Below are 25,882 nucleotides of genomic sequence, written 5' to 3' on the forward strand. Positions count from 1 at the left end.
GCATTTATTGATTTTAATACAGAAAAGATATTTCTGTGTGCAAAGCTGCCACCCCCTTCCCACATCTCTGCCTTTTTGTCAAGTGAGAGTTGTTCTGATACACAATTTCCCCCCAGAGAGAAAGAGAGTGATGGATGTCGGGACTCTTCCCTGTGCAGGTGCCAGACTAGAGGGCACAGCTATGTAGATTGCTGGCTTCAACCTCAAAAGGTGATGAACTTGAACTCTGCATGTGTGAGAGAAAGCAAGTCAGCGTTCCCTGGTCCCCAGGAACTCCAGGCTCCATGAGATCAGCGCCATTGGCACTCATTGCGTTCTGCCCGCTGGGGCAGGTCTTCATGAAACGGGCACCTGTGGCGGTAGGTGCTTGTAGCTGTGCACTCACCCATCAGGGAGCAGTGGTCAGTCCCCCCTTTACGTCTGCAGAAGCTGTTTCCCCTCAAATTGGCTCCTGGGGTCACACTCCAGACTCAAAGCAAAGACAGGAGACCCTGGGGTGAGCCGGCTGCCTGTCAGCACAGTGCTTGTCAGTGGCTGTGACCCACCAGAAGCCATGCTGCTGGCTTTGGTCCCGGGTGTGGTGGGCTCATGGAAGGTGAGCATGCCCATGTGTGGTTGAGTGTAGGGCAGCCTGCGGGGAGGCCCTGGTCTTTCCTAGCAGGCAGACTTCAGAGCGGAAGCCCAGAGGTGGCTCCAGGCCTGGCTGGTCCTTACAGTGTGCAAGCATGCAATTTGCACTTACACAGGCCTCCACTTCCTCTCTATCTGGCAGCTGCTCCTGCACAGCCCTGGTTTCTTTGCCCATCCCCTTGTGCTGTGGGAGATGAGAACCTCCTGCGCAGAGAGAGAGAACGGGACCGGGACTTGGTGGGTTGGTGGCTGCAGCACCAACCCCTCTAATGCCTGTTAGCCTCGGGTTCTGCGTGGAGCACAGTCCCAGCCAGGGCAGGTTGTTGTCCTGAGGATGAGGTATGAAAGCAGCAGCAGGCAGAGACCCTGGGACTCCCAAGTAAAGGCAGGTAGAGTAGGGAGGTGCAAACCCTCCGCTGTGAGGTTCCCGGGAAGATGGGAGTTGCATTTGCAACTTTTTAGAAAGAGGAAAGGGAAGCAGGTATAGTGGAAAAGCACTGGATCTACATTTGAGCTTTCATTGTGTCCGAGCTGGGCACTGGGGCAGCTTCCTGGGCCCCTCAGAGCCGGGGCTGTCAGCCCTCCGTGTGGAGGGCAGCATTTGCCGGGTGCTGCTTCTGTGCCAGCCCTGGTTCTAGGTCCTGGTGCTCCTGGGAAGTGACTTAGTACTCCACTCGCCTTCCCCCCAGCCCCCCGCCCTCGATGACCCCACGGGGACCTGAGCTCAGGTTGGCTTCCCTGCTGGGATCTGTGGCTCAGGGACCTCTTCTGTCTTCCTCATGTTGACACCAGGGCCCAGATGGCTTTGGTGACTTTGCAAGAGGCCACTCGGCTCCCAGTGCCCAGCCCCACTGGCTCGTGGTCGCATCCGTTCTGAGAGTCTGTTCCCAAGCTGCAATCCATGGCACGGACACAGCGACAGCAGGATGGGGGAGGGAGCACCCGGGGACATGAAAGGAGCACGCGTGGCCTTGAGGGGGGTGGCGGACGCTCACTTGGAGGCAGTTGAAAGGCGGCTCCAGCTTTATCACGCCCTCCGCAGGCGCCGCTTCCTCCTCCTCTTGCGTGATCCTTCAGCCTCCGCCAAGTGGCCTGGCCAGGAGCCCAAAGCCTCCCGTCTGTCCCACGGGTCTGTCCCACGGAGGCCTGCTGGCAGGTCGCCCAGGGCTGGAGTGGGCGGGGGCCGGCTCCAAGGACCCTTATCTTGTGCTGGAAGCGGGAAGCGCAGAGTGAGCCTTTGGCTCCTGGGCTTTTGTGTTCCCTAGGCAATCAATGAGCATGCCAGGTTTTGTTGTTTATTTTCCTCCTTTTCAGAGAGAGGGTGATGGATGCCTGTGGATGTTGCCAGGGCCTGCCACATGCCATGCCACACTCACACACAAGCACTCCCAGGGTGTATTCTCTACTACGTGTCTTCTAGAAGCCTGGTCTGAGGGGGTCTCCAAGGCCAGGTCGCCCCTGAGCAGCGGTGGCCTCAGTGGTACAGAGCGTGGACGGAGGGTTGTGGCTTTGCTGGCTTGGGGGAATGCAGGGGTAATGGGGCCTGCCAGCAGGTGCAGGGGCAGAAGCAGCCGCTGAGTGAGCCAGCAAGATCCCCACGTCCTTGCATGGGGAGCAGGGCTGGGGGGCACGGTGTGAGGGGCTGTTCTCAGTTGTGGATGTGAGAATGGGTGGATAAGTGAGAGCAAGTGAGCTGGCTGGATGGATGTGCATCCGGTACTGGCTCGTGAGCGCTGATGTTGAGTTTTGAGGCATTCTCCCTCGCTTTGCTACCTCCCATGCTGCCGAGGTTGTGGGCACTTTCCATTTGCATCAGGTGCAGTGAGAGATCATGGCGGGTCATGGCGTCTCTTTTCTCAGCTCTGTTAGGGCATCAGTTGGGCAGCTGGCAGTGGACCTCAGTGGCAGCTGGACAGACCCCACATAGCAGAAGCCTCCCTTTTGAGACCTGCTGCCCATGCAGCTCCTTGCGGGCACATACACAGAGCAGGGCAGACAGTGGCTGTGGACATGGGTAGATACCATTTCTAGATCTGGTAGTGGAGATGAATGGGATAGGCTCAGACGTGAGCCAGCACTGGTGAGCGAGGTGGCAAGGCTTATTGGGACAGGACAGCTGGCAGAATGGGTGGGTCCCTCTGTAGACAGACCAGCAAGGTGACACGGCTTCATGGGAGAACACAACCTGCCTGGCAAGGTGGGCAAGTCAGGAAAGATCTGAGAGCTTTGTGTGCAGTCTGTGTTCACACTGGGGCCTGGGAGGGAAGGGGTCCCAGCTCCTCCTGCCTTTCTCTGCCCCCTCCCCGCTCTTCTCCAGAACAAGGAGACCTGGTGAGGTTGGGAGGTTGGTCAGGGCCACTTATATTCTTCCCTCCCTGGAACAGACAGCTGGGCCTGCCACGTCTCTTTTCCCGGCTGTGTGACCTGGAGCCGATTGCCTAAGCTCTCGGTGCCTGCCACGAGGCTGTGGTGACAGATAACAGCGCTTAGAACTACTGGCAGGACATAGGCGGACGGCTGTGGAGGTGACGGTGGTGACCACACCCGTTCTGCGTGTTCCTTAGCGTGGCTTCTTTGGTGCAGAGGCAGCGCTCAGCAAATATTTGTTGACTTGCATTTAAGGCTTGTAGAATGCTGCCAGGCCTGGCACCTCTGGACCAGGAAAAAGCAGTTCGGAAACCAGACGGCAAGCAAGCACAATTTTATTTCTAGAACGCAGCCTCACCGTCCCCGTGTGTCCCCTCCCCTCTGTGTGGTAAGAGGAGGGAGAGGACGGGCAGACGGCCTGGGTGTGGCTGCCGGGCCGTCTCTGAGTACCTAGGGCCTTTGACCTTGGATCCACATTCACTTTCCCTTGCTGCTGTCCTGGGCCTCCGTTCTCTGAAGCCACTGCCCAGAAGGTACGTGCGCAGGCACTTTATGCTCTGTGCACGCTGCAGCTTGCCTGAGCCCAGCTGTCTTGTGGCCCCCAGGGATCCAGAGACACGGTCAAACCAATGGGGGTCTCTCTTTTGGGCTTAGTTGTGACTAATAGAAGCCCCCCAAATTGAAGGTGCTCAGGCACCCCAAATGCGTTCTGTGCTAGAGAAAGCAGAGAGATGTGTGCTCTGATGTTATCTGGAATCCTGTTGCTTCTCAGTTCCTCTTTTACCCAGAGTCCACTCCTGAACCAGTGTGGTTGCTGGAGCTCCAGCTGTCATACCTGCAGTCCATGCAATGGAATCCCAAAGCAGAGGGGACATGTGTAGGCATGGCTACTTCCTAGCTCTGTTTGTCTCCTCCAAGGAACCTCTCTAAAAGTCTCCCAAATGTTCCTGTTTAGTGTTTCATCAGCCAGATTTAGTCAGTAGCCATTTTCATGTCTTTCCATTATTATTAAGAATTTATGGGCCAGGCATGGTAGGCTAGTGGCTGAAATCCTCGCTTTCCATGTGCTAGGATCCCATATGGGAACCGGTTCTAATCCTGGCAGCCCCACTTCCCGTCCAGCTCCCTGCTTGTGGCCTGGGAAAGCAGTCGAGGACGGCCCAAAGCCTTGGGACCCTGCACCCGTGTGGGAGACCTAGAAGAGGCTCCGGGCTCTTGACTTCGGATCGGCTCAGCTCCAGCTGTTGTGGCTGCTTGGGGAATAAATCAGAGCATGGAAGATCTTCCTTTCTATCTTTTCTCCTCTCTGTATATCTGACTTTCCAATAAAAATAAACCTTTTTTTAAAAAAAAAAAGAATAAATGAAGAACCCAGAGAGAGGGAGGGTAAATGAGCCATCTTCCAGCCACTGGATCACACCTCAATAGCCAAGGCTGGACCAGGCAGAAGGCAGGAGCTGCTTCCGTGTCTCCCTTATGGATGCAAAGGCCCATGTATGTGGGCCATCCTTCGATGCTTTCTCTGGTGCACTAGCAGGAAACAGGATCAAAAGTGGAGCAGCTGGGACTTAAACCTGTGCTCAGGTGCAAGAGTGCCTTGCTGTAGGTGGTGGCTTAACCCGTCTGTCCTTTAGGCCCAGTGGCAGGTATTGGGTCTGAGCTGTGAGGTAGATGAAGTCACTGTCTAAGGGAGATGTCCCAGGCCCCTTCCCTATAGGGCTGCTGGGTGCAGATCCTCCCTCTGTGGGGCATTGGGGCCGACAGGCCTCTCCCCGTAAGAGGCGCTGCTTGCTGAATGAACGAGGCGGAGGAGTGAATGAGCTCCCGAGCTACCTCCTGCCGCCCCGTGAGTCAGGCTGGCGGGGCCCAGGCCTCTCCGAGGTGTTTATAAAAGCCAGGCCCACCGCGGCCCCACAAGAACGGGTTCCTTGTTCCCTCGTGAAGCCATCTGCGGCTCCGCCTGGGCCCTGCCCTACCCCAGGTCAGCGACATGGGTCTGTCGTAGCGCCCGTCTGGCCTTGCTCAGGGTGCAGGAGGTGGGCAGCGAGCCCTCCCTGGTTCCCCACTTTGAAACCAAAGAAATTGGATCTTAAAATCCCAAAATAGCGTGCCGAGAGGTCCATACCACGTCTGCCTTCTCCTGTTTCCCCTCCCCTTGTGGCAGGAGTGACTCAGAATTCTTGGTCCGGATCCAGAGGGACCTGCGGCAGCCTCCGGGCTGGGGGTTGGGGAGTGGGAGGCGAGTGAGGGGGCAGCGTGATGGGGAACCCCTTACCCCTACGGCCTGGGCTGCCCAACCTGGGCGTCTTGTGTTGTCCGTGTCTTTCCCTTTGCGATTGTGGCGTCTTGGAGAGCTCAGACCTGGTACAGCTGTCTCTGGAGGACCGCTTAGGTGAGCCTGGCTGCGCTCACTGGACACTTGGCTGGTGGGACCGTCCTACTGTCCTGGGGCTGACGGCTGATGATTGCATGAGGTTGCTGCAAAGCTCTTGCTCTTATCCCATGTACTCCCTCCTGGGAATTCAGCCCTCTCCTGGTCTCCACCTCGTGGACACGCAGCAGACGCCTTATGCGTCCATGCCCGGCCAGTGCCCTGTGTGAGAGACCCCGTGTTGGAGAAAGGCCCTTTGCATATAGTCCTGGTGGCTGGTCTCGGTGAACCCCGGGCTGGCTGAAGGCATGGCTTATGCCTCAGCTTTCTCCACGTCGGCTCCACACAGTTGCCAAGTCCCGGGCTCTCGCCCCGTCTCGAGATGGGCCGCTTGGTTGTGCCAGCCCTGCTTGGTCTCCTCTCTGGACTCCAACGTGGCTGGCCTGAGCTCACAGGTCTCTTTCAGGGGAGCTGTGTCCCTGGCTGCCTGGCCTGGACGGCCGTGAGCTCAGGCAGCAGACAGCAAACCCGGGGCTTCTGCGCCAGACAGCAACAAGCGTCCTTTCTCAGGGTGCTGGCGGATGAGTCACGCCGTGATATGTTGACCCAGTCGGAACCCGAGAATCTCCCTGTCTGTGGAGTCGACAAATATTTACTGAGTATCTCCTGGCTGCCAGCCGCTGTCAGAGGCGCTGGAGGCACGGGAGCACCGTGATCAACACCCTTCAGCATAAGGGGATGCTGGCTGTTACAGGCGGGTCGTGGCCGAGTGATGCTGGGGGGTCTGCTTTGGCTGGGATACTTGGCAAAGGCCCTGGGATTCTAGACTGTGACCCGAGGATTCGGGAGGAACCAGCGCTGGGAAGACCCAGCGAGGAGTATTCTAGGTTGCAAGGATAGCATGTGCCAGGGCCCCTGAGGTTCGGATAAACTTGGCCTTCTGAGAGAGCAGCGGAGGCCCATGGGGCAGGGCCAGCACTGGGAAGCGAAATCCAGTGATGTGGATAAGGGCAGGGCCAGTTGTGGTTTGGGCATGGTTTGGCTTTTATCCTAAATGTATGTGGAGACCCTTTTTGAAGCTGAAAAGCAATGTTGGCCTGCCGGAAGTTAGCCAGGCATGGATGAAAAGCTCCGTGTGGTGTTGTCATTCACTGCACTCTGCACACACGGATGGTGAGGTGTACACTGCCCTCTGTCCATTTACAGATGAATCAACTGAGGCCTGGAGAGGTCACTAATGGCCCAGGACATGCTGGAGACAGAATGCTTTGATTGCACCATGGTGCCATCCCCCGGGTGACTCAGCCGCATCAGGCTCAGGGCAGGAGCAGGAGGCCCCCATCTCTCTATGAGCATCTTGTGTTTTGACTATGTTGTCTGGAAATCGCAGGCTGAGAGGGAGAGAAGGAAGAGTCGCTGTCTAACTCTTGGAGGAAGGGGTGATAAGACCCAATTTCCTTTCTCTGACATGCCTCCCAGGGGTGCTGCCTTTGGTACTGAACCCCATTCGGGTGCTGGGCCTTGTCTGTGCACCCAGCACTTGCTTGGGGTCCTAGGCACAGCCATGGTAATTGGAAACAAATTTCATGCATTTTGAGCCATCGGGCCTCTGCCGAGCGCGTGCTTGCTGTGCGGTAGAAGTGTCTGTTTTTAATTCCCTGCGACGTGAGAAATGGAGAATGGCTCGGTTCTTAATTTAGAATACTAAGAGGAAGGGACTTGTTCTGTTTTCAAGTTTGTGCAAAATGCTTCATTCTCTTTGCACGGTTCCCTGTGTGATTACCAAACTCGCCCCTGTCAGCGGCACTGCAGTTCTCGCTGGGATTTTCAGGGCAGCGTGAAGGTGCCTCCAGCTGGTGACACCCCAACCCAGGTCACTCTCTTTCCCCTTCTCCCTCACACCCTGGGGTGCTGTCACCTCTGCTGGGAGCAGTGCAGTCCAGTTGCCACCTGTCTGAACAGTTAAGTCCTGCCGATGCCCAACAAGACAGACCTCCAAACAGAAGGATCACCAAGGGCCAGGTCGAGTGGGTGGCAAGTGAAGCAGATCTGGAGATTTGTCATCCACTCGTGTCCATGGCCCTGACCTTGCTTCCCTTCTGGTGATGCTCACGCTCTGGCAGCTGCCACATGGAGAAGCTGGCATGCAGCTGTAGGCAAGGGTGGAAACTTGGGAGCAAACACTCCCCTGCCTCCCACCCTTGGATAAGGAGAGGAGATAGAAGAGATGGTGGGGACGGATAGAAGATTTGGGAAGGATCCAGGGTGGGGGCAGCTGAGGGTGAGGTCAGGAATCAGGGCTTCTACTGAAGTCCACACCAGCGCATTTGGTGGATGTGTGGTGCTTGTTGTGGAGTGACAGATTGTGGACGGGTTGTGCCTGATGAGTGTGTGTGTGTGTGTGTGTGCGCGCACGCCTGCCTGGTGTACCACGTGTGTGTCCATACCATCTCCCCATGCACCACGTGGCTGGTAGGAGTGATCCTGAAAGTCCCCCAGGCTTTTCTCCTCTTGGAGTGAAACCTTGGAGGGTGATGCTAATTTCCTAATCTTCCAAATTCAAGCAAAAAAAAAAAAAATGCTACTTAACATTGTTCCTGTTTGATTTTAGGCAAATTCAAAACAGGTTCCTTGGCATATTGCCCCTGGGAAAATCAGTCGCACATTGCAGACCCAGAGCCTGGCTGAGCGTGTGGGCGTCCGCAGCTTGCAACGGTTCCTCTCCTGGCTTCCCCGCTTTGCTATGGTGCTTGTGAGAAACTGCTGTGCAACATTTGACTTTGGTAAAGTCCTTGACGCCATCAATCTGCTAAATTAGCCTACTTTAATCACCTCCCGGATCAACGTGCAGCCAGACCTTGCCTGTGGTGCGCCATGAGGGCAGAGAGCTGTTCTGGCCAGGGCCACCTGGTCCCCAGGGCCACTATTGCTTGCAGGACTCCCTGTGACAGGAAGGCTTTTCCCAGGAGCTGCATTGGGCTCCTGACCCTGTGCATACCGTGGGTTCTTCTGTCTGTTGCCATCTAAAAACCCCCTGGAATCTTGTCCACTGCCTAGGGGAACTGTACCATGCAGCACACAGTGGTTCTGTCCGCTGCAGGAAGCAGAGGCTCCTACGTATCACCCAGGCTTGGTTGTGCCCACAGACAAGCACCCAGGGGACTGCCACTTTGGAAAAGCCTGGGCAGGTCATGCTGGGTTCTTCCTGCAGTGGGGTTTAGCAAGGACCTTCAGGGCAACCCGGGTCACTTGTCAAACCAGCCCTGCGGGACCCTGGGCCCTCAGCCTCTGGAGACACTGCTGGTGGCCATGCAGTCTTCTCAGGCCGCTGGAGAGCTGGCCAGCAGGACTGCCCCAGAGCGAGCCTCCTTACCACGCCGAGTCAGGCTGTTTGGCCAAACCACAGAAAAAGCTGGCGCTCTGGCCTGGGCTCTATGGGGTTTTCACTTTCTGTGTCTTTCCCATTGGTTCATTGCTCTGCCACTCTGTTCTGTAAGGAGACCTCTGGGGTGCATGTTGCGTCATCTTGCCGCGTGCGTGTGTACTTCTCCCCAAGGAGGGTGCACTCGGAGACCGTTTACCACACGAGTGAGGCCAGAGCAAGCAAGGGACGCCCTTGAACGCAGAGGGCCGTCCCAGACTTTCCCAAAGGAACAGGCTTTCCTCCAGAGGAGGAGCTGTTTCAGTTGGTTCTGGCTGTGCTCTTAGAACTCGGCACTTGCTCAGGTTGCTTTGACGACCTCTAAGTTCTGCAGATACTGAAGGTGAGGGGAGTGGGGTGGTGATGGGGGTGGGCTGGGGGAGCCTGAGTCAGGGTTGGTTCCTGTCCTTGCTGAGCCCCATGTGGGGTAAGTTGCCCAAGCTTAGCAACCCTCAGTTTCCTCATCTGTGAAGTGGGAGGAAGAGGCCTGTCCTGCATAGCATTGCTGTGATGTGTTGACTGCAGTTTTGGCAGCAGGGTGGTGTGCCCTGTTGCTGCTGTAGTGTTGTTGATTAAAGTGATGGTTGCTGAACAGGTGCACGTGGCTCCTACTGCTGTGGAACGTGTGTAGGTTGGGGTGGTACTAAGCGAATAAGCCAACAAGGAGATTTCAGGTGGTGATGGAGCAGTGAGGCCAATGATGTGCTTATAAATGCTTAACGTCCAGTGTGGAGCAGCTGCATTCATAGTGTTTGTCAATTTCTGTGGCATCAATATTCCCACCAGGGCTGGAAATGTACATACCAGAGTGACCCAAGTGTCCACTGGCTCATAAAATGCCTATAGGTCTAGCCACTGGGTCTTGCAAAGGCTGAGCGGCAGGTGCAAGGTACAGCACTCCAGGCCTGTAAATCACAAAACAGTGGACACTCTGAGAAGTGAATGTCCTGGGGCCAGAGGTTTGTAGACAGGATGGAAAGACCCTGAGGTCAGAAAGGGACTGGTGTGTTCTGGGAATGGGAGGGAGAAGAGAGGCTGGGCTTCTGGACCACAGCAATCAGTTCAGATCTTATTCTAAGGCTCCAGGAAGTCTTTGGAGGGTTGTAAGCAGGGGAGTGTCCGGATCTGATTTGCATCTTTGAGCAATCTCTGAGCTGCTCTGTGGAAGACCAGGCAGGTGGGTGGGCACCGCAGTGAGAGGTGATGCTATCTCAGAGTTGGAGGTCCAGGGGGACCTGTGGGGATGTGGCCAATTGATGGGGTGTTACCGTGGAGAAGGAAGCAGCTCTGGTGTGGGCTCAGTCTCCCCCGCCTGCTCTGTGCTCCACAAGCCCGTGTTTACCACCTCCTGACACACCCTGGAGAGGAGAGGAGGAAATACACTTATCTCAGGTCCCAATGTAAAACAGAAGCACCAACAAGAAAATCTCTTTCTCCTTTTGGTTCTTGTCACTGCAAGCAGTACCAGTTCTTCTGTCTCTGACTGTCTCCTGGGTGTGTATCAGAAACTTGGGCGAATGTTGTGGGTGTCAGCCTGGTGATGAAATGCTGTTGCCGGCTCCACCCCCAGCCTGGCCCTTTTTAGAAGGGGAGAGAAGGTTCCATCTTTCTAGAGTAGTACTGGCCTGACCATGCATGTGTTCTGTATTGGTGTAGCCCTTAGCTAATGCAAGGGAGAAACTGCGTTTTCCATTTCCCGTGACTTTTGATATGTGTCTTGGCTCCCGCATCAGACAGTGCCATTCCAGACCCAGTGTGGCAGAGCCTGCTGAGGTCATGCTTCAGAGATGGGGACATCTTGGTGAGTTCTCACTGCTCACGGCTTCCCTCCACCTGCAGAGAGAGGAATGGAGGCACAGAAGTACTGGGGTGTGTGAGGATGACTTGCTGGGAGTTGCCAATGGACAAGACAGGAACCAATCATCAAATCTCGGCAAAATCTTTTTTCTTTTGTTACTATATAAATGAGTGCTCTTATTTTTTAAGTTAAAAAAATTAATTTGGAAGGTATGGCGATGGGGAGAGACACAGAGACATACGTGCTTTTTTCTGTCCTCTGGTTCACTCTCCCAATGTTGTAACAGCCAGGGCTGGGTCAGGCTGAAGCCAGGAGCCTGGAGTTCCATCTGGGTCTCCCATGAGGGTGGCAGGGACCCATGTCCTTGAGCCATTGTCTGCTGCCTCTGAGTTGCTCTAGTAGGAAGCTGGACTGGGAGCAGAGGTGGAACTTGATCCCAGGCACTTTCGGTACCTCAAGCAGTGGTACCCTAAGTTCCCAAGAAGCCCTGTGTTCTGTAACATAATTTGCAAAGCTGCTGTCCTCTTTGACTTCCAAACCGCCCCTGCCCCTCCAGCCCCAGGCTCCTTCTGGAGCTCCCCCTTCGTACAGAGATGATTGTACAGGGGTCAGTTTGGAGTGCCTCCTCCCATAGCTTCTGCTATTACATCCACTTGTGCGTGAGTAGATGGATGGAAAGCACTCTGCCTTGTTTCATGTGCTGTGTCTCGTCCATCGTTTCCCACACTGCTTTCTCTTTCAGCAGTGGGTCCTAGGGCTCTCTGGTCGGCCCTCTATTATGTTGTATGCCTGTTTTACTGGTGTCTCCTAGCTGTTCAAATTTGCCTTTGTCGACAGTTCAAACTCAACATCTTTTCTCTGGCACTGATCTTTCATTTTTATTTGAATTTCCTGTTCAAATATGTTGCCCATGTTCCTGTTGGATAGCTTTATTCATTTATTGAGCCAATGCTATCCCCGAGCGCCTACCACATGGCAGGTGTTACTGTAGGTGCTAGACGCTGTGACATGTGAAACAGACACGAGTTCCTGTCTTGACTGCTGAGTTGTAGGGGAGTCAGGTGGAAGGAAGTCAAGTGCATCAGTTTGGCCTGGAGGAGGAGCCCCTGGGAGGAAGCCTTGGTTCTGAATGGGGTGGCCACGGTCTTGCATCTTTCCTTTATTCCCCTGGAGACGTGCCTTCCTCTGCTTGCGTTCATCTTGGTCCTGTTGAGATGTTGCCCGCATTTTCTTCCAGTCTTCAATTGCCCCATGACTCAGATGATGGTGGTGTTGTTGCTCTTTGATTTCTTAGATTTTAAAGTCAAGCTTTCCTTAACTGGGTTGCAGTTCTGTAAGAAGCAGAACCTCTTACTTCCTGTCTTTCTGGGCAGCTGCTGCCAAGAGCTCTGAGGGTACACTTTCGGCTTGCTTCGTGTCCCCAGAGTTCTGGCTGTTTTCCCATTAGCACATTCTTTCCCATGGCCGCTTGATAATCCATTTGAGCACGGATCCCGGTGGCTTATCCAAGCAGTCCTCCTTGGCTGGACATCACGGGTACTTCCAGCCCGGGTGGCAGTCACTGCCCTCGCTGCTGCCTGTGAGCTTCTTGGCTCTGTGTATCTGCTGGACTAGAGCCACACGCCCAGCATGTGAACAGTTCTGTTTTCTCCCCTTAGCTCCACGGCTACATGGAAAACAAGCCCCTGGGGCTGCAGATCTTCATCGGGACAGCCGATGAGCGCATCCTGAAGCCGCACGCCTTCTACCAGGTGCACCGGATCACAGGCAAGACCGTCACGACCACCAGCTACGAGAAGATCGTGGGCAACACCAAAGTCCTGGAAATCCCCTTGGAGCCAAAGAACAACATGAGGGCAACGTAAGGGCTGAGCGCGGCGGGCAGGGAAAGCACAGCCCGCTCCCAACTAGTAAATGCCCCTTGGGATCTCTGTTCTAGAAGTTTCTATTTGGAAGGTTTTTTTTTTTTTTTAATAGAATATTTGAAAGGCAGGGTTGCAGAAACACAGATCTTCCATCTGTCAGTTCACTCCCCAGATGGCTACAATGGCTGGAGCTGTGCTAGTGGAAACCAGGAAACCAGGAACCTGGAGCTTCTTCCAGGTTTCCCACTCGGATGGCAGGAGCACAAGCACTTTTGCCGTTTTCTGCTGCTTTCCCCAGGCAGGAAGCTGGATCAGAAGTAGAGCAGCCAGGATTCCTGCAGGCACCCTCATGGGATGCTGGCTTTCTAGGCAAAGGGTTTACTGGCTGTACCTTTGGCAAAGGTTATGCCGCTGCGCTGGCCCCTATTTGCAAAGTTTTATATGCAGATAATCGCATGCATCTGAAAAGGAAAAGCACTCAAAAATTGTTGAGTTTTGTTGCTTTGAATTTTGTTGCATTAAAAAAAAACTCTGGTTAACATTTAGGAAATAATGCACACATGTCTTGGGATTGAAAAAGCCTTTTTATGAGAAAATAAAACTACAAGATAATAAGAGAATGCAGAGACCTGCTGAGCCCCGTGCACACGGGATTGCCATGTGCTCCAGCCCTCACCTTTGCTTCCTCCCTCTCCTGCTGGACCTTCTTGGTTTTGTTCCTGAGCCCCCGTGGTGACCCAGCAAGAGCCCTCAGAGCCACTTTGCTTTTAAACCCTGCAGCAAATGCATCCTGCCACGTGGCTTCTGAGCCAGCCTGTACCCCTCCCCAGCCAGGAGACTTCCTGTTGATTCACTGCCCTTCCCGGGGAGCACCCTTGGGGGATTTTCAGGTGTGAAGGCAGCACTGTCTTGAGAGTAGGATTGTTGAGGACATGACAAGTCTCCTAAAAGGGGAGACTTGGAAAGCATTGCTCCTCCCCCCTGGTGCACTGAGATGCCCCCAGAGCTGCCAGCAGCCCAAAGCGGGTCTGTGGCGGACTTACCCAGCTCGCTGAGGAGGCTCTCTTAGACACGGGGTTGTCGTCTCGCTGCAGCATCGACTGTGCGGGGATCCTGAAGCTCCGGAATGCAGACATCGAGCTACGCAAAGGCGAGACGGACATCGGCAGGAAGAACACGCGGGTGAGGCTGGTGTTCCGAGTGCACATCCCCGAGGCGAGCGGCAGGATCGTGTCCTTGCAGACTGCGTCCAACCCCATTGAGTGCTGTAAGTCAGGCTGCGGGCTGGGCTCCGCCTGTGCACAGCATCCCCGTGTGGGCTTTCACACTGAGCAGGGCAAGGGACTCGGGGTGCCTGGCAAGTGTGTGCAGGGCCCCAGGGGTAGAGTTGGCCCGAGGGTCAGTTTGAGGAGGGATCTTTGCTAATGTGGAGGATCTTGTGGCCCTTCAGGGAATTGGGAAAAAGCAGATCCTACAGCTAATGTGTAGCCTGCAGCTCTGTTTAGATTTGAGATGCACAAATCAGGTTCTCCTGTTAGGGTGTGTTTATTCTACCTTGGGCCCCCTTTGTCTTCTCCTTTTCTCCTCCATCAGTAAGAAGGGCGGTGGTCCCCCAGTGGTTCTGGTTTGTTGAGCTTTGGAGCCTGCCAGTTGCTAAGCTGAGTGTTCCGGATGTAGTATTAGCCTGGGAGTATTCACGGCAGCTCCCAGCACTGCTGTTGTCACAGTGCCCGTTTGACAGACATGAAGGTCGTCGATGCGAGAAGTGGAGTGAGTGGTACCCACAGCTGCAAGCGACAGGGCAGGGCTTCCAGTGATCCACGCCCCGCCTTCAGTGCACACACCTGCAGGTTTACCAAGCTCAGGCATCAGGGGCTGTGCTGACTCAGCTGGCCACCTGCGGGGGCGTGGACCATTTTCTCTGTGCTCGCCGAGGTTACCATCTGAGAAGAAAGACCCCCGAGGTTGCAGAGGGCTCTTAGGGCCCATGGGGAAGCAGCCGCGATAGGCCCTTGGGAGAGGTCCTGCGAGAAGCCTGGCTGGGTCCCAGCAGGTTTGAGAAGCAGCTGAGCTGTGCTCCTGCCTCCGCACTCCTGAGTCAGTTTGCTGTGAGTGGCTGTAATGAGACATGAGGAGGCTAACTGCCCAGGGCCTGAGAGTGTAGACGTAGGAAGCATCGAGAAGCGAGGATCCAGAAACAAAAACCATATGGTCTTTGGGGAGGAGTCTCTCTTTTATCTCTGGATGCTTTGTGTGGGTACCATGTTCCAGGGTAAATGATGTTTCAGTGTTTTTTGTTTGTTTTGTTGTTGTTTTTCAGTGGACATTTTGCTGTAACTGTTACCTTCCTGAGGCCAGGGGGTGATGGGAAGGAGAGAAGTGGGTGGTCTGACTGGTATCGAAGGATGCAGTTTGAGGATGAGGAGGGCTCATTCCCCACCTGCATTAGTTGCTGTGACTCTGCTCCAATCAGTATTTCCATGTGGGAATATAGACCTGGTGTGGCCAACTCTGCTGACTTTTAAGGATGCACTAGGAATTTACAAATAAGTGTAACTGAAGAAAAGCATGGGGAGGGAGCAGGGCTGGCCCATGCAGGAGGTTCGGCTGAGGCACCTGCAGGCAAGGGGGCTCTCCCTTCTTTGAGTTGGGTTACAGTTGATTGGTCTTTGGAAATAAGCCAAAGGTCTGACTCATTCCAGCGTGTGTGTGTGTGAGAGAGAGAGAGAGAGAGAGAGCGCGAGCGAGCGAGTGTGCGCGCTTCTGTGACCTTCCTGCTGCTGTTCCCCCTAAATGGCCCAGGCTGGGTCCTTTATGCCTAGAGGAGCCACTGAGCCCACAGTTTTGGATTCCAGAAGCCTAAGATTTGTCAGCCCCATTTGTTCAGCCTCTGCTGGGGGCCCAGGGCTGCATCCAGCAGAAGTCAGTGGGGGCAGGAGAGGAAGCCACATCTGGGTGTCAGGCTGGCTCTGTCTTGGCCGACTGACTCTGTCACAGCACCAGCCTGAATCCAGCCCCAGGTGGATGGCTGCGTGCACTAACCCCACCTCTTCAAGGTTCTGCCACCCCTGGGGACCACGCCTCCTGCACTTGAACCTTTGTAGGGTGCTCTAGCACCATGCCTAGGTAGCTGGCAGCAGAGAGAAGGGCCCAGTGGGCACAGCGGATCACAGCACCTCATAGTTGCTGGAATTCCCCTGCCCCTGCTCAGCTGCAGCTTGGCGGGCATCACAGTTTCCCCGCGTGCTGGCCTTGGCCACTGGTCCAGCCGCCCTGCTTTGGCTTAGTGCTTCATGCTGTCCTTGGAGGAGAGCTCAGCTCTTCCTCAGTGATCTTGACGGTGGGGTCTTGAGCAGATCTGGCACTGCCCCCCCTTTTGGCCAGTGACTCATTCCCTAGGCTGGGGCCCTGCTTTGGATCGGGTAGGGAAGAGGGGGCCCTGGTGGAGTCCATGTCCTTTCTCTTGGGATTCCCTGTGTTGTCTTCGCTGATCCATAGGCCTCCTGCTAGCTCTGAGGGGGCATTGCGAAGCTGTTTGAATGTGGGAAATCGTGTTTCCTTTAGAAAGCTTTGGGACGATTCCCCCTCCCCTACCTTGTCTGACAGAAAAGGCAACTGAGGCTTTCTGGATGAAATGATTTACCGGCTTGTGCTCGGTGGGAAGGGGGCTGGAGGCTGCAGCTTTCCGCTTCCAGGCAACCCTGAGGTTTCTGCTGCACCACCTGCCTTGGGCTGGCAGGCTAAGCTGCCACCTTCCCTCCCAGCCGACCCTGCTGCTGTTTCCACATTCCTCCTTGCTTCTTTTCCTAGATCAGTGTCTAGTGGCTGCACAGTATTTTTACAAAGATCGACATTTCCTTGAAAAGCAGAGTGAAAAAGAGATTTTCCACCTGCTGATTCGCTCCCCTGATGGCTGTAACAGCCAGGGATGGGCCAGGCTGGAGCCAGCAGCTTCTTCTGTGTCTCTAAGTGGTAGCAGGGATCCAAACACTTGGGTCGTCCTTCCGCTGCTTTTCCCAGGCACAGTTGCAGGGAGCTGGATCAGAAGTGGAGCTGGTGTCTATATGGGATGCCGGCTTGCAGGTGGCAGCTTTACCCACTGTGCCAAGATGCCTGCCTCCTTCACAAATATTTATTGACTCCTTAGCTTACTGTGTAAGCTGCACTGAGATGACCGGTAAATATTTATTGGTGCTTCATCAACTCCATGCATTGACACAGGATTGTAACATAAATATTTATTGCTGAATTGCCAGAGTGGGTAAGGAGAAGCTGAACGAGTTGGTTCCTTCCCCCTGCTGCCTTGCTCACCGTGGAGCTCCTCGTCCTGGGAATCCAGGGCAGATTGAAGATGATGGTTGGAAAAGCCTCGTGTCTGTCCACGCCGGCTGTTCAGGCTCCAGGCTCACAGGCACCCAGGGGCTGGGTCCCCACATGGCTCCCACCCTGGGTCTACTGCCCAGGAGGCCCTGTTCTCCGCTCTTCCCTCCCTTGGTCCCAGTGAGGGTGGGTGCAGTTGTCACCCTCCAAGTGCCACCTGCACCCCTTCCAATCCTGACAGAGATTGGGGAACAGGGCAGAGATCCCGAGGCGGCAGGCCCACCTTCCCAGCACGGCTTGAGGCAGCCACTGGCGGCCTAGCTCTGCCTGTCCACTTATTCCTCCAGCGCAGCTCCTGCGTGGCCTTGTCACCTGCTCCAGCTGGGTGCTCAGATGCTCGGCCCGGGCTTTCTCACAACTCTGGCCTTCCACGCCAGCTCCTGCTCGCCTGTGTGCTCTGAATTGCCAACTACAAAAGGGTGCTGGTGATGAAAGCGGAGAGTGGGGCTATAGTGTCCTGGAACCACAGGTCCCCTGTGGTGACTCTGAGGGTACAGCTGTCCTGTCCTCTCTGTGGCATCTCTTCCTGTAGCTGCCTTCTCAGTCTGTGTGTCCTTTGCTGTCCCACATGCTCGCTCATTTAGGGCCCCCCTCCCATTCAAGAGGCCTCCCTTTCTATCTGTGATGGCAGCCCCCTCTGAGGTCAGGTGGGCGAGGGGGCCAGCAGCCCCTCCACCTACTTGCTCCACGCTGCTACTGGCTGCCCTGGCTGCCCGCGCCTTAGGTCCTCACTGTCCCCTCCACCCAGGCCACAGGCCGTTTATGTGGCTGCGTGGTGGGGTAGAAAGACATGGGGACTTGGCTGAGAAACACTGTTGCCTGGGACCCACTCCTGATAGGAGCCTCAGGTGGGGTTTGACTCACCTGTGGCCTGGGCACTTTGCAGAGGTCCCCTGTGACAGATGTGGGGTCCTCTCCTCCTCCAACCTCCCATTGCTGCTGACTGTGCTTGCCCAAGACGCCAGTGGGTGAATCCTCCAACCTGAGGGAGATCTCGGTTCTCAAAGGGCTGGGCTGGTTGGTGTTTGCCAGGGCCTGGCTCATAGGGAAATATGCATGAGAGAAGGAAGCGGGCATGTCCTTGCCATCAGGCGTGCAGGAGAAGGCAGCAATGAGGCAGAGAAGGTTCTTATCCTTGAAGAGCTTTCCAGAATTTGAGACTTGCTGCAGCTTCGCCCGAGGCCTGTGGTTTTGTCCTGCCCTGCAGCTGTCCTCACTGTGCCCAGCAGCCCAGAAACTGCCTTGGGCTATGGTCACGCCCCGCCCTGTCCCACGGAACACAGGATGCAAAATCCATTTCACTCCATTTGCAGGGGTGTGGGGTGAATATGGAGGGTGGGCTGGAAAATGGCTTTTCTCACCTGCTCTCTGTCCCCGCCCTGCATGTTTTCACTGAAATGTAACGAGGATACAGCAGACTGCAGGTTGTCAGTGTGTGGTTCAGCGAGTTTGGACAATCGCGTGTCCACACCATAGGTTCCCTCTTGCACCTGCTGCCTGTCCCTCACACAGAGGCAGCCATTGTCCTGATTGCGATCGCCATTGATAGCCCTTGGACGTGGCGGGACGGAGTTGTACACTGTACTCTGTGGGGTCAGCCCGTTGTTTGTGACAGCTGTTCTTGCGGCTGTGTGACTCAACTGCTACTTAGCACTGGACTAGCTGGTGTTGTCCCGTGTGGCTGCGGCACGCAGCTTTGATTTTGCTTGGGTCAGCAGTCCAGCAGTGGCCTTGTGGAGTCACAGGTGCGTGTGTGCTGCTGTTGGGGCACACTCAGTCATTTTGAGTCTGACCAGAATGTGGGCAGGTGTTGTCCTATCACTTGGCACTTGAAGTTAACCTTCTAAGCACTTGGCCTGCCAGCTCTAACAGTGAGCCCAAGATGGTGTCTCCTGTGACTTTGAGCCCGCCTCAGTGTCTGTAGGCTGCATGTTTTCCACAGCGAGGGGTCTGTTCTTGACTTTGGGAGCTGTAGTGGTCCCTCACTCGGACTCACTGCAGGGCCCAGGGCCTGCTGACAGGGGAGTATCTCTCCCAGCTGCAGTTTGCTGAGTGATGCCTTTTGTGAGTATCCGAGTCTGGCACTCTGCAGGCTGATCCATTGGGGGTTCATCTTTGGGGTTGGTGTCTGTCTGCAGCTCCTGGCTGTGATGGTCCTCAGGCCTGAGACTCTGCAGGGGGAGGTGAGGCAGGCCGAGAGCCACTGGTGCCCCTTGGAGAGCCAGCTCTGCCATGTGCCTCCTCCTAATGTTAGATCTCTTCCCCCTCTGCCCCCTCTCCCCTGCTTCCCCGTCCCAGGGTGGCTTGGGAGGGAGGTGTGGCTGTGCACTGTTGCTGTGAGAACGCCCTAATCTGCAGGGAGAACTGGGGATGCGCTGGCCGTGTGGCTCGCATGTGCTTCTCTGCACGTGCTCTGTCACGTGCCAAGACCCTTTCCATCCCCCTCGGGTTTCTCTCGTGCGCAGCAGCACCTGTCGTTCATGCTGGTCAGGACGGGTCCCTCTGCAGAGACAGCAGTTCAACCTGCACCCAAGTGGTTGGTCTTGTGGGCCAAGAGCCAGTGCATCATGTGCAAAGAGGGCAGAGACCAGCTTGGGGCCTTCAAGGGGCAGAAGGTAGCTGGAGGAGACTGTGCAACAAGGCGGGCAAAGGGGATTTGCAGACCACACTGGGGACTTCGGGTTTGACCCCAAGTAAATAGGGGAAGCTCTTGGTTCCAGGAAGGAGGCTGGCCTAGTGGAATTTGTTATTTAAAACTCCCTTAGTGCAGCAGCTAGCACAGGGCAGGGGCTGCTAAGCATGCAAAGCCTGGGTAATGGAAGAAGGGAAGTGAGAAGGACAGGACGCAGGTGAAGGGTCGTTCAAGTGCGAGTGGCCGGAGACAAGAGTCACAGTGGGTATGGCCTGATCTGCCTTTTCACCAAGGCCCTGTACTTCTGGATGGGAATTCCTGTATGGTTGGAAGCCCACCCATGAGGTCTGGTGCTGTGACTCAGACCACATAGCAGGAAGGTGTGAAAACCATGGTTTCCTCACCCCCCAGCCCAGGCTGCCCTTCGAGGTGTCCTCCACGGCTTCCCACCACCCTCGTACACACGTGACAGTCAGCTGAGATTTATGAAAAGCAACCCATGCTGATGGCCCCGTGCACAGACCACTGCACTCACAGCCCCCATAGCCACCTTCCCATCTGTGGATGGATGGACAGACAGCCCCATCTCCAGAGGGCCTTAAGTGTTGTGGCCACAGCTGGGCACTGTCCCCTGCTTAGTGGAACCCTCCCTCCCCAAAGTGACACAGGACAGTGCCTGCTGCATGGGGTCTGTGGTGGTCAGGCCAATATCTCCTCCCTGGCTTCAGGGCATGGGGCTCTGCTCTGTTCAAGCTCCTCCCAGCTTCCCAGGTGGTTGGCTGGCCATTAGGATGGGCTGGACTGGGCTGGGCCTCGGACTGTGCATTCCTGACCAGCTCCTCTCTGGTCCATGCACAAAGAGCAGGGTTGGAGAAAGGCCAGCAGGAATCTGACCGTGGCCTTGGTGTCACTGGTCTCGGTGTCTTTAAACTTTCATGGTCAACAGGTTGCCCTTCGAGTGAGGTGCAGGCAGTGCCAGGCTGACCAGGGCTGACTCCCAGGTTTGCAAAGGAGCCCAACGCAACGAGTGGTGATTCACAGAGCAGCCGCCCGACCTGTGCTGGGAACTCACGGCTGGTCCCCGGCCCTGCTGACTACAAGCCCTTGCCTGGCTTGCTCCAGAGCGATGACTCAAGCTTTCCACCTATAAAGTGGGAGGCCTGGCTCTTGCTGCCTCCGTACCCACTTAGGACCACCAGCCCAATGGCTGTAGCTTCATCAAAGGCTGATCAGAAAAGCTTAAATCTGCAGCTGCTTTTTTCACTGCTAATAAATTTCCATTTGTGACAATGCTGCCAGGATGTCATCCCAAACTCTAATCCTGCCCGCCGACCCATGTTGGCGCCATCAGCTGCTGCTGCAGGCAGCTTTGTCAGTATGGACTTGGATGGCATGGTTGGACGGCTCTTTGTGGCCGGAGAGCGCTGGGGGAGGGGACTGTTTGGTGGCAGTGTGCTGGTGAAGGGTCTTGTGACCTCTGACTGGTGCACAGCAAACTCCTGAAGTGTCGCCACACGCATCGCTGCTTTGTCAACGTGGCTGCAACACTCCAAGGCAGCTGCAGAAGCTGCTGAGGCCACCCCGATCCTAGGCAGGCCCGAAGTGAAGGGATAGGACAGGGCCTCCCGTGGCCTGCTGCCTCAGCTCCTGGATAGGGGGGCCCTAGGCCCCTGGCGTGAAGGGAGCTGGCCAGCAGCCCGGTTTTCTGGGAGGTGAGCCAAAGAGCTCAGACTGACTCACCCTGGGCAGCCCAGACTCCCGGCCACGCCTCCCCAGAGGTGGGGCCCAAGGAAGCGGGGCTGGGGCCTGTGCCACACCTGCCCCCTCTGGGAAGGCTCCTGGAGAGGCAGGGTCTCCTGTTTCCTGAGGGCTGCTTGACCCTCACTGCATGCCCTTGGCCTAGTGGTAGTCAGATTTGTCTTGTTTTGGTTTTCTCTCAAGTGTGATTTTAACACTTCCTTCCTGTGAAGGGTGCTGTGAGCATTCTGCCCTGCCCTTACGTCTCATCTGTTATAGATCCAGATGAGGAGATTGAGCGCCTGTTGACAGCTGGATCTTCAGGGCCCATGCTCCCCACCCTCCCACTCTGGTTCACTCCTAGGCACTGATGCCCAGCAGGAGGCCTACAGCAGGCAGTGCACAAAGCAGGCCCTTCCTGATGGGGCTCCCCTTTGAGTGCGTGTGGTAGGAAGGATGACAGAAGAGAAACCAGTGCAGACACGACAGCAACTGGGGAGACAGGGAGCTGGTCCCATCGTTGTCTCTGTGCATGGGAGGTGGAGGGGCTGGCAGTAAGGAAGTGAGAGCCGTGTGGGTAGCTGGGAGAAGAAACTCAGAAGTACAGGCCCTCCGGGGGTGGAGAGTACTAAGTGTTTCAGAGACAAGGGGATTCTTCCAGAAGTGAGTTTTAGAAATGAGCCTAGGGACGTGGCCACTGTGGCTGTCCTAAAGACCATGATCATGTTGCAGGTGTGTGCAGACGCGTCTAGGAGCAGGTCTTAAGGTTAGTAGGCATGGTGCCTCCGTGTTTTGGCTGACACAAGTGTGCAGACAGACTTACAGGAAGTATTACAGAGCTGCCAATCTCTCTCTGTAAAAACAAGTCCCCTGTAATGGGAATCGGCACTTGTTCCTTGATGGATGAAAATAAGATGTGTTATTAAAAGGAGCCCGCATTCCTGGGGGTGCTCTGATGGGAACGCAGTGCATTTCCTTGGGGTGGTGGCTCCTCAGCTGCCATGGCAGCAGGTGGTATGGGCAAAGCCAGATGGCCTCTTTATCCCAGCACCTTACTCTCTTGCCCTCAGCCCAGCGATCTGCCCACGAATTGCCCATGGTGGAGAGACAGGACATTGACAGCTGCCTGGTATACGGCGGCCAGCAGATGATCCTCACCGGACAGAACTTCACTGCCGAGTCTAAAGTTGTGTTCACCGAGAAGACCACAGGTCAGTAGCTCTCTGCTCGTCCTCTGGATTTGTACCAAGTGACCACGTGTTTCTTGTCCCCAGCAGTAGATCCCAGTGTGTGGAGTTTTATACCCAGATCTTTTGGTTCATTCTTTTTTCGGTAATGACTGTGGCCACACAGTTGACCATTGTATAAACAGTGTCTTAACTGACTGGGAGGGTCTCCGGGAGCTGGGTCAAACTGCCCCTGATGGAGAACCTCTAGTCTGCAGGCTAGAGATGCCAGGACGGGGGGCAGGACAGCATGGGAGTGTGAGATCATCCTAAGCCTTTTCTCTGCTCAGGCACAGGCGGCTCTCCCTGGTGGAGTGGAGAGAAGATCAGTTCTCTTCATTTTGTGCCTTCCTACTGTGAGAGTTAAGCCAGCTGCTACGGGCCCTACGCACCCCTGGCTTTGAGTCTTATTTGGTGAATAGTAACGTGTCACAAGCATCTATCCACGTTTTGCATATTCTTTGAGAGCCTGACTTTGAAGACATGCATTGCATTCCATTCTGTGGGTTTGCGGTGCGTTATGTAGCCATGCCCTGTTTATTGGATACTAGGCTGCTCCCAGCCACTCGGGGATGAGCAACCTCTGTGTTCCTTTGGTCAAATGGGTAAGAACTCAGGCGTTCAAGTCAGGCTGCTTGTGTTTGAAACCTAACGCAACTGCTTGCTAAGCGTGGGACCTTGGGCAGGTCCCCTTGCTGGACAGTGGTCGCCTTGCCTGCAGAACCAAGATGACAGCAGTGTTGATTCATGGGCGGCTGTGAGGCCCGCTGCTCGGTAAGCCTTGGTGAATCCCCTTCATCTTTGCGGTTGCCCAGAGCTCAGGCTGTGCGTGGTGCAGTGGATTCAAGGCTATGGACTGTTTTAAACGGACTGAGAAAACAAGAGGGCTGTTTTCTCAGAACAGTGTGTGCTAGAAACTTGCTAGACTCTGAGAGGCAGAGGCAGATTGACAAGGTTGGTCAACACCAGGAAATGCCTTTGGATGGGCAGCCGGGTCTGGAGGGGCTCCTGGTGCCAGGTACTGATGTGGCTTTGGTTTGGTCTGGGCAGGGGTAGAGTCACGAGAATCACATGGTGTTGCTGAGCAGGAGGGAGGTGTGGAAGAGCAGTGGCCCAGTTGACACAGCCTCTCCAACTTTGCTGTGTCTGCAAACCAGGAAACCACACGCTGGCCACCTGCTGGCGTTCCCACAAACGTACAGGAGCACCTTGCTGGGCAAGGGCGGTGCTCACAAGGGCCATCTTGCTGCTCTGGCCAGCTGGAGGGAGCCTTGCAGAGAAGGGCCTGAGCCGGGCCCTGCCACCTTCTCCGGGGTGCCAGGAGCCAGCCAGCCGCCGAGTATCCTGGATACTCCTCCAGAGACTTCAGTTACGCACTTGCGGGATGAGTGGCTGGATGAACAGGTGATGCACACGTGAATGAAGGAATGCCATATACTTCCATTCTTCCCGGAATGTTCCCCGTGCCCCTCGTGAAGTAGAGAAGAGGCAGAGCTGGCTGCAGCTCCAGAGAACTGGGTGCCGATGGCTAGAGGCACAGGGCCCGCTCCTTCATGACCCAGCCCTGTCTGCAGGTGGACTCCTTGCATTCTCATCTACCCTGGCCCCCACACGAGGTGGACAATGAAGTCTTCGTGGAAGGCTCAGAGGACTCCGCAGGCAGTATCTAGGCTGGGCTTTGCTTTCCCACTTGGTGAAATGGGATTGTGTCAGTGAGCAGAACACACTAGGCACCTAGTTGGTGTGCACTGGAGGTGGACTCTTGTTGATGTGGCCTCCCAGCATTATCGCTGCTCGGCCCTACTGCAGTCCAAGGGCCTCAGGTTCGAATCCCTGCTCTGCACTTTCGAATCCACCCCCTGCCACACACACCGTCCAGCAGCTTGAGTTGCCTCACCTCCCTGCTTGGCCTTCTCCTCCATAAAACACACTTAAGTTTGGCTTCTCATGGGAGGCTGGAGCTGCAGGGGCGCCTCCAGCTTCAGTTCTCTGCATGCAGATTGCCACTGAGCAGGGTCATAAATGTTAGCTTTGACTGTTGCTAGGGTTTGGCTGTGCAGACAGGCGAGTTCAACAGATGCCATGGAAGTGAGAGACTGGAGCGACCGTGAGGAGCGGTGGCCAGGCCTCGCTCTGAGCCCTCAGTGTGTTAGCTTATCCTCGGACAGTGACAAGCTGCTTAGTCTGAGGACGGTAGCACCGTGAAGCTTGGAAAGGGGGGTGGCAGTACACACTGCAGAGCTTGACGGGGGCAGCAGTGAGCATCTAGCTGGGCCTGGGGCGCCTGAACCTTCTGGGACCACGTGGCAACAACAAGGCCCAGTTCTGCAGTCAATGGTTTGGGAATGGTTTTGGTGCCCGTAGTTGGGGGGAGTCCTAGGAGCAGGATCCCAGAGGGGCCTCCTGCACTCCTGTGCTCCCACAGTGGGGGCCTCCTTGCCCTTGCAGGAGCCCATCCTGCTCTTTTGACCTTGGGGGACACCCTGCCCAGCCCGGCCGCCTGCAGCAGAGGGAATCCCTGTTGCTCAACTTCTTTTTCCAAAATGCATCCCCGTTCCCATCTCCATGGCCACCGTGGTTGGCCGGGGAGCCGCAGGGCGGGTGGAACACTTGATGTGTTCCAAGGATGGGGAATCCCAGCTGCTTCTCCCATCAAGGAGAGGTGGCAGCCTCCTGGGCTAATCTTAGGCCCACGTTGGGTCATCGGCACCACCCGCTCCAGCTTGCTTTTTATAGCTGTCGACTAAAATGCACTTGGCAGTTCCCCTCCAGCAAGATGACAAATTGGAGAACGGTGGAAAAACAGTAGGAGAGGGGCAGCGCGGGGTTCCTCCAGCCGGCCAGACTTCATGTTTTGGAAAGTGCTGTCTTATTTATAGCAGCAGTAATAATAACGGTTATTCTATTATTTTTATTTCTATTTTAAGTCTTTTCACGACTTTTAGAGCCTGTGTGCTCTGGCCTCTGCCGCGTGCTCGCATCCCAGCCGCTGCGTCTCTTGCTTGCTCCTGGCTGTGAGTGGCTCTGTCTTCTGTCCTCAGACACCCCGTGCTCATGGCTGCCTCAAGCCTTCCCTGTGGCTGCTGGCCGCTGCTTCTCCTACCTTCTCTTGCTTTCTAAACTTTCTATTAAAAACGTAGTATCCGTATCAAGAAACGCACAAAAGTTTACTTGTCCACAAGCTTGCCTTTTGTTTACAAGTCTGGTGCCTCCTTGACTTTTTAAGAAAGATTTAGTTTGTTTATTTGAATGGCAGAGTTAGAGGGAGAAGCAGACAAGTCTTCCATCTGCTGGTTTACTCCCCAACTGGCTGCAAGAGCCGAAGCTGGGAGCCCGGAGCCCCATCCAGGTCCTCTACGTGGAAAATAGGGAGCCATGCACTTGGGCGGTTTGCTGTTGCTTTCTCAGGCAAATTGGCAGGAGGCCGGAGCAGAAGTGGAGCAGCACGGCCCTAA

At 55.5% G+C, this 25,882-nt stretch overlaps 1 protein-coding gene across 5 annotated transcripts in view; it reads left to right on the top strand.

The window, feature by feature from the left end:
- The window catches only part of NFATC2 (nuclear factor of activated T cells 2), a 120,358-nt gene that overhangs the window by 47,867 nt on the left and 46,609 nt on the right, over positions 1-25,882 (top strand). For all 5 annotated transcript variants that reach the window (XM_040981304.1, XM_040981305.1, XM_040981302.1 and 2 more), the window contains exons 4-6: positions 12,246-12,448; positions 13,547-13,719; positions 22,272-22,412. In XM_040981304.1, coding sequence (XP_040837238.1) covers positions 12,246-12,448; positions 13,547-13,719; positions 22,272-22,412 — 517 coding nt within the window. The remainder of the gene's footprint in view (positions 1-12,245; positions 12,449-13,546; positions 13,720-22,271; positions 22,413-25,882) is intronic.

Source organism: Ochotona curzoniae, unplaced genomic scaffold (assembly GCF_017591425.1).
Source record: "Ochotona curzoniae isolate NIBS_2020 unplaced genomic scaffold, NIBS_Ocur_1.0 contig_3520, whole genome shotgun sequence".
In the NCBI taxonomy this organism is placed as follows: Eukaryota; Metazoa; Chordata; class Mammalia; order Lagomorpha; family Ochotonidae; genus Ochotona; species Ochotona curzoniae.